The sequence below is a fragment of the Doryrhamphus excisus genome, chromosome 11 (assembly GCF_030265055.1).
Source record: "Doryrhamphus excisus isolate RoL2022-K1 chromosome 11, RoL_Dexc_1.0, whole genome shotgun sequence".
NCBI classification, from domain to species: Eukaryota; Metazoa; Chordata; class Actinopteri; order Syngnathiformes; family Syngnathidae; genus Doryrhamphus; species Doryrhamphus excisus.
The window spans coordinates 9,223,938-9,239,357 of record NC_080476.1 but is presented as its reverse complement, the minus strand read 5'-3'; the positions used below and the strand labels follow the sequence as shown (position 1 = coordinate 9,239,357).

Genomic DNA, 15,420 nt, shown 5'->3' with positions numbered 1-15,420 from the left:
ATAGACAAACAACCATTCACACTCACATTCATACCTATGGACAATTTGGAGTCGCCAATTAACCTAGCATGTTTTTGGAATGTGGGAGGAAACTGGAGTACCCAGAGGAAACCCACGCATGCACGGGGAGAACATGCAAACTCCACACAGAGATGGCCGAGGGTGGAATTGAACCCTGGTCTCCTAGCTGAGAGGTCTGTGCGCTAACCACTTGACCGCTGTGCCGCCCGGATTTCCAAATTCCTTGTTTAAAACTTTAACATGGAAAGTGTAGCTATTGTGAAATGCTTGAGTCGCCAAAATAGTCAGGTGCAATTTGTAGCTTGTTTTAAAAAAAAAAGCCAAATTAAATGTAGTATCAGTCACTGGTTGTGTTTAGGCCAGCAGAGAAGACCTTGCTGGCCCTGACTGCCTGCCATTGATGAGGTGGTTTAGCCTTGGCTGTAGGTTGAGGTCTCTACAGTGGGGGTGATGATTAAGGATTAATAGGCCAAAGATAGAGAAATGTGAGTTGTTCAAAACAAAGTTTTTTAATGAAACAGATTTCACTAACTCACCCCTGCTATAGTTAAATCGAATTAGGAAACCTGGAAATACGGCATTCGTTTTTGAAAGGAAAATGACTCTTTTCTCTGCATCGTGTTGAAGGTGAGACTACCCCACGTTCTGTTCTTGAACGGAACAGGTGGCTGACAATGTTGACTTATGGCCTACTGTTCATGGAATTTGTGTAAGGAGTAAGATGATCCATGTGTAGGTCTTGGCCATTTTTGTCTTGGCTCTTGTGGCCTCGAGCTGTACCCTGCAATGTGTCATCTATACATAAACTACTACAATAACAAACTAATTGTATATAGTGTCAATCAAAACTGGGCATTATTTTATATAATGTTATGTGTTCACTTTGAATAGATTCATAAAGTGATGCATACTGGCATCACACATATTCAACATCACTGCACATATTTTTGTGTAGTAATGCAGTGTTGTGTATTTGAGAAACAGCGACATCCAAAGGTTCATTCTAGAATTGCTACAAATATAAAACTAATGCAAATCAAATGTGCTCCAAACTGAATGATATCATCACATTACATGTCATCGTCTGTTGAGCACACAAGTCAATGTTAATTTGTTTTTATAGTCATTCACAATTAACTGTATTGGACTGTGTTTTTACAGTTTTTGGCTGCAATCACAGGTCAGTCAATGTGCTGCATATGATGCTTGTTTGCAGTTTGCAATTAACCTTCTCATACGCAAACCTTACGTCCAGCATGTGCACGCAAAACGAGTTAACACACGTACGTAAGTCAACTGTCCGTCTCCCTTCATTGCCTGGTTATGTCATCAACTGAGGCGGAATCACCAAGCTGGAACATCCCTAAGGTGCAACCCACCCTCCTCCTCCTCCGCTATAAGTTGAAAAGTTGCACTCATTTACAAGTTGAAGTGGAAGAAGAATCATGGCAAGTAATGTTGTTGTTTTGATGCCCAATGGAGGACAAAAGAAGTCCAAAGAACATAAAGAGGAACGGGGCTACTGGGGCACCAAAGCTGAGTTTATCCTCACTGTGATGGGTGCCATTATCGGACCTGGTAACGTGTGGAGGTTCCCTTACCTGTGTTACAGAAACGGAGGAGGTTTGGATTGTTTTTTGTTTTTGTTTTGTATTTTAAAATTCCTGGCTATAACTTTGCTGAATTACTTTAGGTGTGTTCTTCATCCCTTACGTTTTGTTCATGGTCACCTGCGGGATTCCATTGTTTTTCCTGGAGACTGCTATGGGGCAGTACACCAATCAGGGTGGGATTACATGTTGGAGGAAGATTTGTCCACTTTTTCAAGGTGCATGTTTGCTTTTATGCCACTTGAGTGCGTAATTACGCATTACAACCTCGACTTTGCTTTGAATTATTTAACATTTTGACTAGTATTTGTTTCGGTTTGCAGGCATAGGCTACGCAAGTCACCTCATCATTGCATTCGGTGCCACCTCCTACATTATCATCATTGCGTGGGCGTTCTTTTATCTCTTCTCCTCGCTGCGCACAGACTTGCCTTGGGCCACGTGTAGAAACGAGTGGAACACAGGTGGGTGCCCCCTGCAGGAAAGAGCACAACATGGTCACTTGTTGTTGATGCACTTGCCTTACTTCCCTGGTTCTTGTAGACTCATGCATAGACACCAGCCTTCCGAATCAGACCCTCAGCATGGCAGACAGACACAACAGCACTCTGCCTGTTGTGGAGTTCTGGCAGTAAGAACATCTCACCTTCACTCTGTCTCTCTCCTCCTTGTCATTCCTCCATTATCATCTCATGATTCATGTTGGTTTTCCCCTCACCGTGGCCATCACTGCTCATGTGCCCTCCCCATGCAGGCGAAGAGTGCTGAAGATCTCAGGTGGCATCGAGGAGGTGGGCAGCCTGAGGTGGGAACTGGTCCTCTGTCTCATCCTAACCTGGATCATCTGCTACTTCTGTGTTTGGAAAGGGATAAAATCTACCGGGAAGGTAAGTTACATTTTTCTGGCTTATTTACAGTGGAAATTAATCTGTTCCAGAGTCAAACTGTGACCTTTATTTACGGCAATAACCTTTATTAATTGTACAGTCAATATTTAAATCAGTAGTTCTTAGCAAGTTATGCCCATGAGGGCTGACTAAGGAAGTACAAATTGGCCCTGTTGAGTGCATGAATTTTTATTGAAAAGGTTTATGCTTTTATCATACTAATATTGGTTGTGAACTGTTGCATATGATATTGTAGTGTAGACCTTTTGAGTTGTTTTCACGCCACTGAATATACACTCCTGATTAAAATTTAAGATCAGTTGAAAAATTTTGTATTGTTGGATTTTAAGGGGGTTTGAAGTAAATCTTCAAAATGCAAAAACAAAGAAATGGGAGTTATTGCAAATAACCATTGAAGTGAAATAGGCTGTTCATTAGCTGATCAAAATTTTTAAGATGGTGGATTTAATGTTATTTTCTGTCATGTATTCACACTAGCATGATCTCTTGATGGCAAAGGCAAAATTAGGTTTCTCCCTTAGAACATGGTTGGATTGTTGAGCTGCATCTCGCAGCACAGTTTTGCTGCTGAGGTTGGACAGAGTAAGATAATCCTTTCAGACTTCTTCAAAGATCCTGAGGGCTCTGGAACGAAACGTCAAGTTGTAAACCCCGCCAAAAATGTCACCGGCCATGAGCTGGAGGATCCCATTGGCCGTCTGTCAAAACACAGGACGATCTCCGGTCCAAAGGTTGTTTCTAGTGCTGAGTGCAGTCCAATAACCATCAAAGGACATCTGCAAAAGAAGGGTTTTAGAAAAAAAAAAAAAGGTATTCAAAGGCCTCGTCTCCTTCAACGTCACAAATTATCTATTTGGAATTTGCAAATTGGCTGCAGGCCTCTCAGCAAGAAGACCCGAGTTCGATTCCACCCTCGGCCATCTCTGTGTGGAGTTTGCATGTTCTCCCCGTGCATGCGTGGGTTTTCTCCGGGTACTCCGGTTTCCTCCCACATTCCAAAAACATGCTAGGTTAATTGGTGACTCCAAATTGTCCATAGGTATGAATGTGAGTGTGAATGGTTGTTTGTCTATATGTGCCCTGTGATTGGCTGGCGAACAGTCCCGGGTGGAATAGGCTCCAGCAACCCCGTGACCCTTGTGAGGATAAGCGGTAGAAAATTAATTAATGAATTCGCAAATGTGAAAGAGCACCAAACATGGGCAATTCCATCTAACTTTACTGGTATGACAAGGAGATCCTACCTGGGAAGTTTTCCACATGGAACAGTGGCGGGGGCGCCATCGTTATCTGGGGTGCTTTTTCCTTCAATGAAACAATGGAGCTTCACGTTGTGCAGGGGTGTCAAATGGCAACCGGCTATGTGGACATGTTAGTGGGGGCATCAATCATGACTGAAGGCCCTCATCTGTGTGGTAATGACAAAGCACCTGCCTGACGAAGGTCTTCTTCCAAAGGAAAAATGTCACTTTTTTGGACCATCCAGTTGAAGAACATTTGTGGACGTCAGTTCTAGACAGTGGGTGCCCTCCATAAAGCTTTTGCCTTACTCCCATATGTCGAACCTCATTAGGATCCAACGGTTATTGTTTATCCTAATACTGCACTACAAAAATGAATTAAATGCATCAATATTTTAGGAACACACGCCTTTGGCAGTGCCCGTCTACCAGTGCGTACTCTCAAAACAAGAAATAAAAGAATATCGACTTTGAGCTAATGTAATTTGCGTCCACACCTGACATCCTAGCCGATTACATAAATCCTTTCTTGTCATTGATCATATCTCACGTTGAAGGCTACAATGTGTGATCCACCGAATTAAATAGCCAAGCATTATCAGCCAAGGTAGTTCATATTTCACAAAGTGTTCTTGGCGTGTAGGGACATCTTGTGGCAAACTGCACTGACTTGCCTTGACTTGAATGAGATTAACATGGCATTGAAATGCAATGATAATTGAACCTCCAAAGCTGAAATCAGTTGGTTCACTGGCTGACTTCAAAGTTGTGCTACTTTCAAAACAATATTTTCCATCGGAAATAATATAAAGTGAATTAATTTGCTTCAGCATGCACACACTATTGCACAAATTAAAAAAAAAAGAAAAGATTAAAAGGGAATAAAATTGCAGCATTAAATGATCTGATTGTAATGCTTTCTGTCAATCTAGGCAGCATACTTCACCGCAACCTTCCCCTATGCAATGCTGCTGATTTTGCTCATACGCGGAGTTACCCTGCCAGGGGCAATGGATGGGATTATTTACTACATCTACCCTGACGTTTCCCGTCTGTCAGATCCGCAGGTAAGACCATGACGCAGACTCTGAAGTTGTTTTCACCACTTTTTGACTGCCAAACCACACTGAGTTGTAACATTGTATTTTCGTATTTGGTTAGTTAATTCTTTAATTAGTATAATTACACAAAAACAAATAGATACGACACTGGGCAAGGAAGAACCCTTCAAATTCTGGTGCAGATCCAGACAACAGTACAGTGTCACGGTCTGCTTGGGGTAGTGACACAATGTAGTACTTTTAGTAAACTGCACTGGGAACACATTTTGTGCGTCTATAGCGTTAATGAGTTGTGTTTACCTTCGACAGAGTGTGTGGTGTGCATAGGTATGTGAGTTACAGTGCTAATCTTTATCGTATAGGATTCAATATTAATGAATTGAATATTTTTGTAGTAGATATAGAAAACAAGGTTTATGACCTTGTAAATACTGTTTTTAATCATTTTTAGAGCCCTGTAGACCAGAAATAACACCCCTATAGTCCCCTTTACACTTGGATTACAAGTAAAATAAGCTAGATGCACATCAATCATTTTAATAATAAGCAGAGAACACATACTGTATGCAGGGAATATTCGCACAGGAGCTGCTGTCGGCCACTCTCCACACTGCTAACAGTCACAATAAGTCATTCATATCACATCTTCTACGCCTCGGTTTTCATTGATTTAGCCATTTTTATGCTTGTAAATGCTTAATGTAGGCCAACAATATATACAATTTACTTAAATATTAGCCGTATAGTGGATTAATTTATTAGTTCAAAAGCGGCTACTTGAGCTCCTGTTCCCGCAAAAGTGGAACAAATTTGACATGTTAAGAGTTGTTCAGCCTTAGTGGAAGTATTTGAATAAGATAAACTGCCTTGAGAACATGTTGGTGTGTTGGATATTTTGAGGTCTGGATGGACGCTGGAACTCAGATCTTCTTCTCTTATGCCATCGGCCTCGGATTCCTGACCTCGCTTGGCAGTTACAATACTTACAACAACAACTGTTACAAGTAAGGCTGAAAACATTACAAGTATAGTGTTTACCCCTGGAAGACATGCAATTTAAAAAAAAAAAGGTCTCAGTTATTGGCTAGTCGAACATTCTGGAAGAGATTGTGTTTTTGTGCTCAACAGACCTGCTGTATTGATTATTATGCACATAGTTGGCATCAAAGTCAAAGTGATGACATCATGCTTTTTAATGATTCTAATTCTATTGCCAGCTCAAATAAGCAACAGTACTTCCTTTTCGTCACTGCTTCTTTGGATGTGTTTTATCTTTCAGGGATTGTTTCTACTTGTGTTTGCTGAACAGCGCCACCAGCGTTGTGGCAGGCGTTGCCATTTTCTCAGTTTTGGGATTCATGACCTACGAACAAGGGGTCGATATTTCCGAAGTGGCCGAATCAGGCAAGTGCTTTCCGCATTCAGGCAGGATCACTCTACCGAGAGTCATGTTTGCAAAGTTTTGGTTGTTGAACGAGTCATGTTAACAATGTGTGTATTATGCTCCCCTTTGAGGAAATTTGATGTAATCCAAACTATTTATCCTCTTATACTTGGACTTGCGTCTTGGCTTCTTTACTTCATCATCTTAGTTAAGAAGTAAGACCACACAGATCACAGTCTGGTCTGGATTACAGGCAATTACCGGGGCTATCCAAATTGGGGCCTCAGGCAAACTGTTTCTTTAAGGGAGATTGTTATCGTAAATCCATATCAACTGTCTTCTACATCATTAGCTTATTTATTGTACAAGTATACTGAAGCTCATAAAAGGTGAGCACACGGCAAACATTTTATTATATCTTCTCAAGGGACAATACTTTAGAAGGGAAACTTGGATATACAGAGGAACATTGGTTAGCATCCTCTTCAGTTCTTCAGTTAGAAAATTTCAACCATGTCTGGAGCCATGGCAGCTATTGGCCAATAAACTCTACTAGGAAGAAATGCATTATCGGATATTATTGTATATTTGGGATATAATTGTATATATTTTTAGATACATTTCTTAGCTAACCTTTTGATGTTAAGCTGCTGTGTGATGATATTATTTTTATTTCTTTGTAAGATGACACCGTAAGTCAGACTGTTATGTTGAGTAATGACCACCTCCAATGAGTTGTAATAATAACACAACAATAATAATTATCATAATAATAACACTGCTGTGGCCGTAACTCAGCTACAACTCAACTCTGAACCCCCAAAGTCCCAACATATTTACAGTGTTTCTTACATGAATTATTTTCTATATCTACTATATTGGTAATATGACTGTAAAGGTGATTTTATGGCTGTTGTCTATAATGTTAATCATAAAACCAGTATGTAGAAAGTCTTAAGACGTTTTTTGATGCTCTGACTATGAAAAAAGTTATTTTTTCATGTTAATTATGGTGATAGTTGGTTTTTAAAGAAGAAATTCTACTTTCACTGTGATAAACAAGGGATTACTTTATTGCTATACAAACTGTACACGAACTACTCTAAGGTATATTTATGTTTACATTTTTCTTACATTTGTAAAGCCAAACCATATTTAAAAAAATATTTCAGATTGTGCCCATAACGATAAAGCAAAAGCAGAACTGTAAAGGTTTTAGTAATTGTATTTTTAAAGAAAACATTACATAAAGTATATCCAAGCATACAGTACATACATGTTGAGGTGACCATTATTTGAAGTGTTATGATTTCATTGTGTTAAATTCCATTGATTAGACGTGGTCTGGAAAGTCCACATAAGAGTCAAAGCATATTTGAGTTCAAACAAAATATTAGGTGGAAGAGTTTACAGACAGCATGTGGCGTGAGACAAATCTGGGAAAAGGTTCCTGTATGGAATGTTCTCAAGAATAAAGCAACCTCTGGAATTTGATTCTGCTCAACCAGGACTCTCAATGCCAAATTGAGCAGGGGGGAAGAAGAGCTCTCAATAGTAGAAATAAAGATCAATAGTCAATCTGGCCATGAGTTCTTATGTCAGAAGTCGGGAGAACGTTCCAGAAGGACATTCATACTAGCAACACTCCATCAATCTGGCCTGAAAACACCTCAAAGATTCCCAGATTGTGGCAAAAAATCTGAGGACACCAACTTTGAACTCTCAATTCCAAGTGGTACTTTGGACTAAACCAAAGAATACTGTCAATGTGTCCTTCTGGAACATTCTCCCATCTTCACACAGGGTATTTTGATCTTTTTAGAGGGATTGTTTTGGATCTTCTTAATATCATAGCCTGTTGTTTGTACATTTTGGCTTCACTCTCACTGTACTGTATCTTCAGGACCAGGTTTAGCATTCATCGTTTTCCCCCGTGCTGTGGCCATGATGCCAATGCCGCAAGTGTGGGCAGTGTGTTTCTTCCTAATGATCATTCTACTTGGCTTGGACAGTCAGGTATGCAAGATTATCTATTTGAGAAAATGAGCGGACCCCTAAAGAGTTTCAACTGACCTGTTATTTCCTTCTGTTTGGCAGTTTGTTGGTTTGGAGTGTCTGATGACGTCACTGGTTGATCTTTTCCCATCTTACCTACGTCGAGGATACAGACGTGAGCTGGTCTTGCTGGCCATTTGTACTGTCTGCTGCTTGCTGGGACTGTCGTTGGTGACCGAGGTTTGTCAAGGCCAAGCATAGGAAGCTTTGTAGGAGTTAGCAGAGTTAGATCATGTTTACATGAAAATAATAACACTTAAATGTTCTCTGTCATGCACTGATTTGCAAAAATGACTGTGAATTCTGTGTTGTACTTCTTACAAAGTATGTAATTTTACAAAGAATGCTAAACTCATCACACAGCAACTTAACATGCAAAAGGTACCTCGGAAATACCAAAACAAGTTTAAAATGAAAAAAAAACTTTTTTTCATTGCGTTCAAGCAAAGCATTCGTGCCTGCCACTGCAATGTCGTCAGCCTCCGTTGGACAGAGGCAGCATTACAGTGTCATCCATCAATCCAATTTGTATGCCGTTTTTCCTACAATTAAATGCATTATTCCCATTTTAAATTTGTATTGGTACTTGTATATTTCCTAGCTACCTTTTGGGTATTAAGTTGCTGTAACACACATGTATTGAATACAGGACTTTTAGCCAAGGCTAATGTCCTTGTCCACGGTTAGGCTTTTCTAATCCACAACTGTCACAAAAAACATATGTCAAACAAATAAGACATTTAAATGCAGAAAGCACCAAACAAGAAAGCACCAAAGATGGTTTTGTTCAATGCCATGGGTCATGGGAGCAGCCTAAAAAGTTAAAACAGTGAAATTTAAAATGTATTTGGAAAAAAAAATGTTCTTGGATGTGGGCCACAGGAGCATCGCTTTACATGACCTCAAGCTTAAATTTCTCTTCCCGGATTTCAATGATCATGTGCTTCTTGACATTACAAATTCAAATAAGAATAAAAACCACAAATGTAACCCAAAAAATGTGATGATGTGATCACTTCTAGGAAAAGTATTGCAAAGCTGTCAAAACACAGTCACAAATATAAAGCATTGGACACTCATATTTATACAATTAATATTATATAAATAATGTTAATTCTTCTTTTTGCTCCTCATAGGGTGGGATGTACCTTCTCCAGCTGGTGGATTTCTATGTTTGTAGTGGCAGCACCCTGCTCCTCCTCTCTATTTGCCAGTCTGTCAGTATTGCCTGGGTATATGGTATGTTCTTATTACATACATTTCCTAAACCTTTTCTAATACCTCTTCTTGACTTATTAGGTGCAGAGCGTTTTTATGGCAACATCACAGATATGATTGGATACCGTCCCTCCCCGCTAATGAAGATCTGCTGGTGCTACATCACTCCCTGCTTGTGTTTTGTAAGCATTCAACTCACCGATTTATACTCATGACAATGAAATACAACATGTGACAAAACAAATTGCACAATTGCATGGTCTCACAGCCATGCAGCAAGTGCAAATTGCACACACAAGTGCATAATTTGCTGTGTGTGGTGAAAAAAATGGGAAATGTAGCACGTTGGTATCCGTTTTACATTAAACCCAATATTTCTTCTCACCTCAGGGCACATTCATATTCTCCATCATCAGATACTCACCTTTGAAGTTCAGCAATACTTATGTTTATCCACTGTGGGCCAACATCCTGGGCTGGTTCTTTGCAACAGTCTCCCTCTCCCTCATCCCTCTCTTTGTGGTGTACAAACTAGTGCATGGAGAAGGCACTCTTCGACAGGTAAGAACCTAACAGGAAATATTATATTCAGGAAATACAAAATGTACACTCCAAAATTTTAAGACAGTTTGCAATCATTTCCATTTTTGAATCTTAAGGAAGTCAAGGTCAAATTGACTTATATAGCACATTTCAAACAGTTTTCAACTGGCCAAATAAACAAATAAACTGTGTTAAAAGCCAGTCCATAAAAATAAGATTTCAACAAAGATTTAAAGGAAAACAGCACTTTTTTTTCATTCACAATCGTTTCTGTGTGTTCTGTGTGTTCTACCAAGAGAAAACAACTTAGAACCGAGTATGACCTATCTAACAATGCTTGCAAAACAATGGGCGGTACCTATTTTGACGTTAAGCCCCCGAACAAAATACATAACTATCTGGCAGAGTAACACGATGCCTTGCTCGGCCAGCTCTCAATTTCGCAAGATACTCGTTGGCTGACATAATTTTTTTTTACCTGGGGACTGGAACATAAGCCTTGTGCTGGAAGACACAGCTATCACAGTGAGAGTGGTCATTGTAAGTGTTGTAGCTGTTTTTATACTGCTGTTGTTGACAGAAGGAGTGGAAGCTCCTGGACTTGTATGTGAAATTAATGCGCTAGTAAAGAAGTTTCTGTATTGTTTTAAATCATCAAAATACAGCAAGATACTGTAAGTATTACATGTTATCATCCATGTACTTCGTAATGCGTGATCACAGCATGTAGATCAAACGATACAACATTGGTAGAGGGTTTTTTTTATAGGGCTTCGTAGTCGAAATAGGTACTTCCCAATGACGTGCATTGTTGGCTAGATCATACTAACCATCATTTGAACAGTCTTAGAAGATCCTGAGGATCCTGAGGATTATGGAACAAAAAGTCAAATGGTAGACCCAATAAATGTCACTGGCCCCCATCATCATCTAGGGTGCTTTTTCCTTCAATGGAATAATGGAGGTTCAGGTTGTGCAGGGGCGTCAAATGGTAGTAAGGTGGGGATGTTGCACGAGGCATCCCTCATGACTGAAGACCAAAGTCTGTTTAGTCACGACTGGCTTTTTTCAACAGGACAATGCTACTTTTTCCAGAGAAATAATGTCATTCTTTTGGATCCAGCATGTTTCTCTAATCTAAATCCAATTGAGAACATGGATGGATGGAAGTTTATAAAAATGGACATCAGTTCTAGAGAGTGGATGCCCTCCATGATGCCATCTTCACATCCTCACCGAAGTCGGCTGGGATGGGCTCCAGTGTGCCCCCCGTGACCTTTGTAAGGATAAGCGGAATAGAAAATACATGGATGGTCTTAATGTTTTGAACAGGAGTGTATCTGTTGCTAGAGAGAATAGGCAAGGACCAACTCAAAAGAGCCCATATGCCTGCATGAAAAACAGACTTTCACATATTTAATCTGACCTCATTTGAACGTAACATGAATGGAATTACAAATGGATGAATGTCGGGGTTGTTTCAGTACAACTTGGCTTCACGTAAAACCCTTCTTGGCCTGCAGCAAGACTTTCCAAACTACATTCCTTAAAATGATTAAACAACAAGCTGAGATTAATTGGACTTGCATTGTTCCTGTGTATTCGATTTTGATGGCTTACTATAAACATGTAGAATGAGGTAATCTGAGTTGACAGAACTACATTTGATTTATACTAGATTTGTACAAGACATGTATGCATCAGGAGAGCCGGTGTGCTGTAGGCGTCACAGATGGCGGTTGGACATACAAATATATATGACAACATATAGTGACTCTATTACAGTATATTACACTCTTCTGCACTCTGTGTGTACGCTACCGGCCCCGCCTCCACCCACCGAGACAAAATGACTATATAAATGACAAAAGGAGCTCACTCCATTCATGCTGTTGTTCTATGGAACAAATGCGCACACTGCAAATTGATCATAGTCATTTTAATGTATTGTGATTAATTATCTAGTTCATTATTGTCACAGTTATAGTGTACACAAGATGAGAAATCATGTGAGATCTTGTGACACCCCACTAAACAGTTTCATTGTTGGCTCGAAATGATGGATGGGCATTCTACATTTCTGAACTGATTGTTCATTTTCAAAGTTAATCAATTCATTTGTATTTTTCAATATTATTTTTCATTCATTCATTTTCTACTGCTTATACTCACGAGGGTTGTGGGGGTGCTGGTACTCCGGTTTCCTCCCACATTCCAAAAACATGCTAGGTTAATTGGAGACTCCAAATTGTCCATAGGTGTGAATGTGAGTGTGAATGGTTGTTTGTCTATATGTGCCCTGTGATTGGCTGACGACCAGTCCAGGGTGTACCCCGTCTCTTGCCCGAAGACAGCTGGCATAGAAAATGAATGAATGAATGATATGGCTCTCACGGAAATACAGTTTGAAATATGTGGTGTTCATGGTATTCGGAGCCCAAAAGTTCCCTGACTCCTGGTCTTTATTATGTCTTTTTTTATGCCTACTAAATACGTAACGTTAACTGTAGGGTGTTATTTTGTGTCTAGAGAGCTCTAATGTTAAACACCACATTTATAAAGGTACTAAACAAGGTTTTCGATGCTCTAACTATAAAACATTCACTCATTAATTTTCTACCGCTTATCCTCACGAGGGTCACAGGGGTACTGGAGCCTATCCCAGCTGTCTTCGGGCGAGAGGCGGGGTACACCCTGGACTGGTCGCCAGCCAATCACAGGGCACCTATAGACAAACAACCATTCAAACTCACATTCATACCTATGGACAATTTGGAGTCGCCAATTAACCTAGCATGTTTTTGGAATGTGGGAGGAAACTGGAGTACCCGGAGAAAACCCACGCATGCATGGGGAGAACATGCAAACTCCACAGAGATGGCAGAGGGTGGGATTGGACTCGGGTCTCCTAGCTGTGAGGTCTGCGCGCCAACCACTCGCCCGCCGTGCAGCCTATTATTTTTCAATTTATAAACAATAAAATATTACATTTATATAGTGCTTTTGTCTGTATTCAGAGTACACCCTGGGCTGGTTGCCAGCTAACTGCAGAAATTACATGATATGCTAATTATATACATTTAATTCCCTCAAAAAAATGAAACATAAATATTAAGTATACTGACTCACATATTCTCATTTTGTCATTCCCGCAGCGATTCCTGTCGCTCTGCTGTCCTGAAGACGACCTTCCCCTGGATAACAAGAATCTTCCTCCTCTTGGAGCCGATGCCATCGCCCCACACACCGAGCTCAAACCTTTATCCCAGGAGTACTTAACTACAAAATGATGAGGGCAAAAATGCCAGACACTCACTAAATCGTTATGCTCACTTGACATGTAACCACATTTTGAATGCTTTTATTTTTCAGAACCTAAAAACATTGCATTCCATAATATTGGTCAAAACATATTGAAATACAAGTGACTGGTCACTCGGTGGCAGTTATGACACAAAACATTAAGACATTACCTCAGTGGTTCTCAATTGTTTTCAGTCATACTCCCAAGGGACAGAAATGTTTTTACACCCCACCCTCGGAATACCAGAAAAACTGATAATATATGTTCTGAACTGAAATTGAAACTGAAAACAGGAAAATAAACAAGGGACAACTGTAACGGCAGAAGTGTATAAAATAAGGTGCATCAGGAGTATTTCATGTAAAGAAAACAAAACTAATATTTCAAGTAAATTAAAAGGACAGTTCAGCTGTATGTGTGCTATGGTGGATGAAGAAGGCTGTGATGCAAGACTCTCACATTTATGTATGCTATGTGTTTTTTCAAAGCATCAAAATTGGGATATCTTGCCTTCTTTGGGTGCTGCCGGTACCCTTGACGAATGTGTGGTGGATTTTATCCATCTCCCGGACCAGAAAAGTGTCATTCCAATGGCTCAAAGAAAGCAGTAAAAGAGACAGCCGCGGACCTGAAAAACGGGCAAAAAACAAAGCGTCAGAAAAGTGAGATTTTTTGGCCTTCTTTAGGTGCTGCCGGGACACCTGATGAGTGTGTGGTGGGTTTTGTCCACCTCCCGGACCAGAAAGGTGTCATTTCAACAGCTCAAGGAAACACAGACCTAAAAAATGGGCAAAAAATGAAAAAAGTGGGATTTTTTTTTACCTTCTTTAGATGCTGCTGGGACCCTTGATGCCTCAGGGGAGCAAGAGCGAATCAGGAGGGGAGCTTAATGTCAGCTGATTGATATCCGCGATGACCCAAACTACCTTGGCGATTTACCGGTAGCTTGCAATCAACGTAATGGGCAACCCTGGTATAGATGGTTTGTTTAGAAGGTTGCTTACTTCGAAAATAGACCATTTTTCCCCCCGCACACAACATCTTTCACCAGAAGTCATAATAACAATTCATAAATACGTGATGGCACACGTGAAATGTATAGGATACAGGCATTTTTATGGGTGTAGCAATTGCTTGCATTTTTTTGTCATTCACTGGTGGTCCTGTGATGTATCCCCTGCAATTAGCAAGGATCTATGCTTAGATTGAAGTACTGTCATTAAAAATATTAGCTTTGTCATATCACTCCATTTTACCAATGTTTTTTGCTTAAAACAAGCAAAATAATCTGGAGTAAGGAAATAGCATTATGGAAAGTACCATTTTCTTGCTCTGTTGGCAGATGACTGATTATTTAAGTAATTTTAACTCATATAAATTAAGATATGCAAACCGGTCGAACAAAGACAGTGCCTGGTAAGAATAAAAATATACTGTCAGTCAAAAAATAAATCATTCCGACCATGATTTCAGGTATTAAAAATTGCTTTGACTATTTTAGGGATTTGAGTAGTAGCAATAATATTAAATAATACAATTGATGATACAATTAGAAAAAACACAACAGAAAAATAGAGAAAAATGTTTCTGCCGTCTGAAAGTGTCGATTAAGACAACTTAATGACGAGCATCCATAGCAATTTGCCAACTTTGTAATAGCAGATGGCATGTTGACAGATATGTACGAGTCATTTCTCAGAAATGATAAAACAAGACAGGTTACACTTAAAGGCCTGAGGGAAGACAGCGATGGAAACAACTTCCAAACTCTTAAATGACATGACATCTCCTCGATGATATCTTGCAATGCATCATGCTCTTTATTTAAATAAATAAATAGAAATGTCTTCAGAAATGTGACATTTTATTTCCCGTTTTAAGACACTAATAATATCAGGTTTATGTGTGTGTTTTTTTTCTACATACTGTCGTGCTTTTTAATTATTTTTCTGGGGTAAAGCATTGGCATAAATGTGTTGTGTTTTTTTGGTGCATGCAATATATTGCTGTAATGATTTTGAAATTGTATATTTCCACATAAAAGTGTGGCTGTGTATTTTTCTCATTTTGTATTT

General features: G+C 39.6%; 1 protein-coding gene across 1 annotated transcript; it reads left to right on the top strand.

The window, feature by feature from the left end:
* The first annotated feature begins 1,466 nt into the window (after positions 1 to 1,466).
* On the top strand, positions 1,467 to 15,332 carry LOC131138307 (sodium- and chloride-dependent GABA transporter 2-like). Its single transcript, XM_058087124.1, has 14 exons — positions 1,467 to 1,644; positions 1,715 to 1,849; positions 1,955 to 2,095; positions 2,175 to 2,262; positions 2,386 to 2,518; positions 4,713 to 4,847; positions 5,742 to 5,845; positions 6,121 to 6,245; positions 8,129 to 8,241; positions 8,323 to 8,460; positions 9,417 to 9,519; positions 9,580 to 9,680; positions 9,889 to 10,059; positions 13,197 to 15,332. The coding sequence occupies exons 1-14, from the start codon at positions 1,467 to 1,469 to the stop codon at positions 13,329 to 13,331; spliced, it is 1,800 nt and encodes a 599-aa protein (XP_057943107.1). The 3' UTR covers positions 13,332 to 15,332.
* Positions 15,333 to 15,420: the final 88 nt, after the last annotated feature.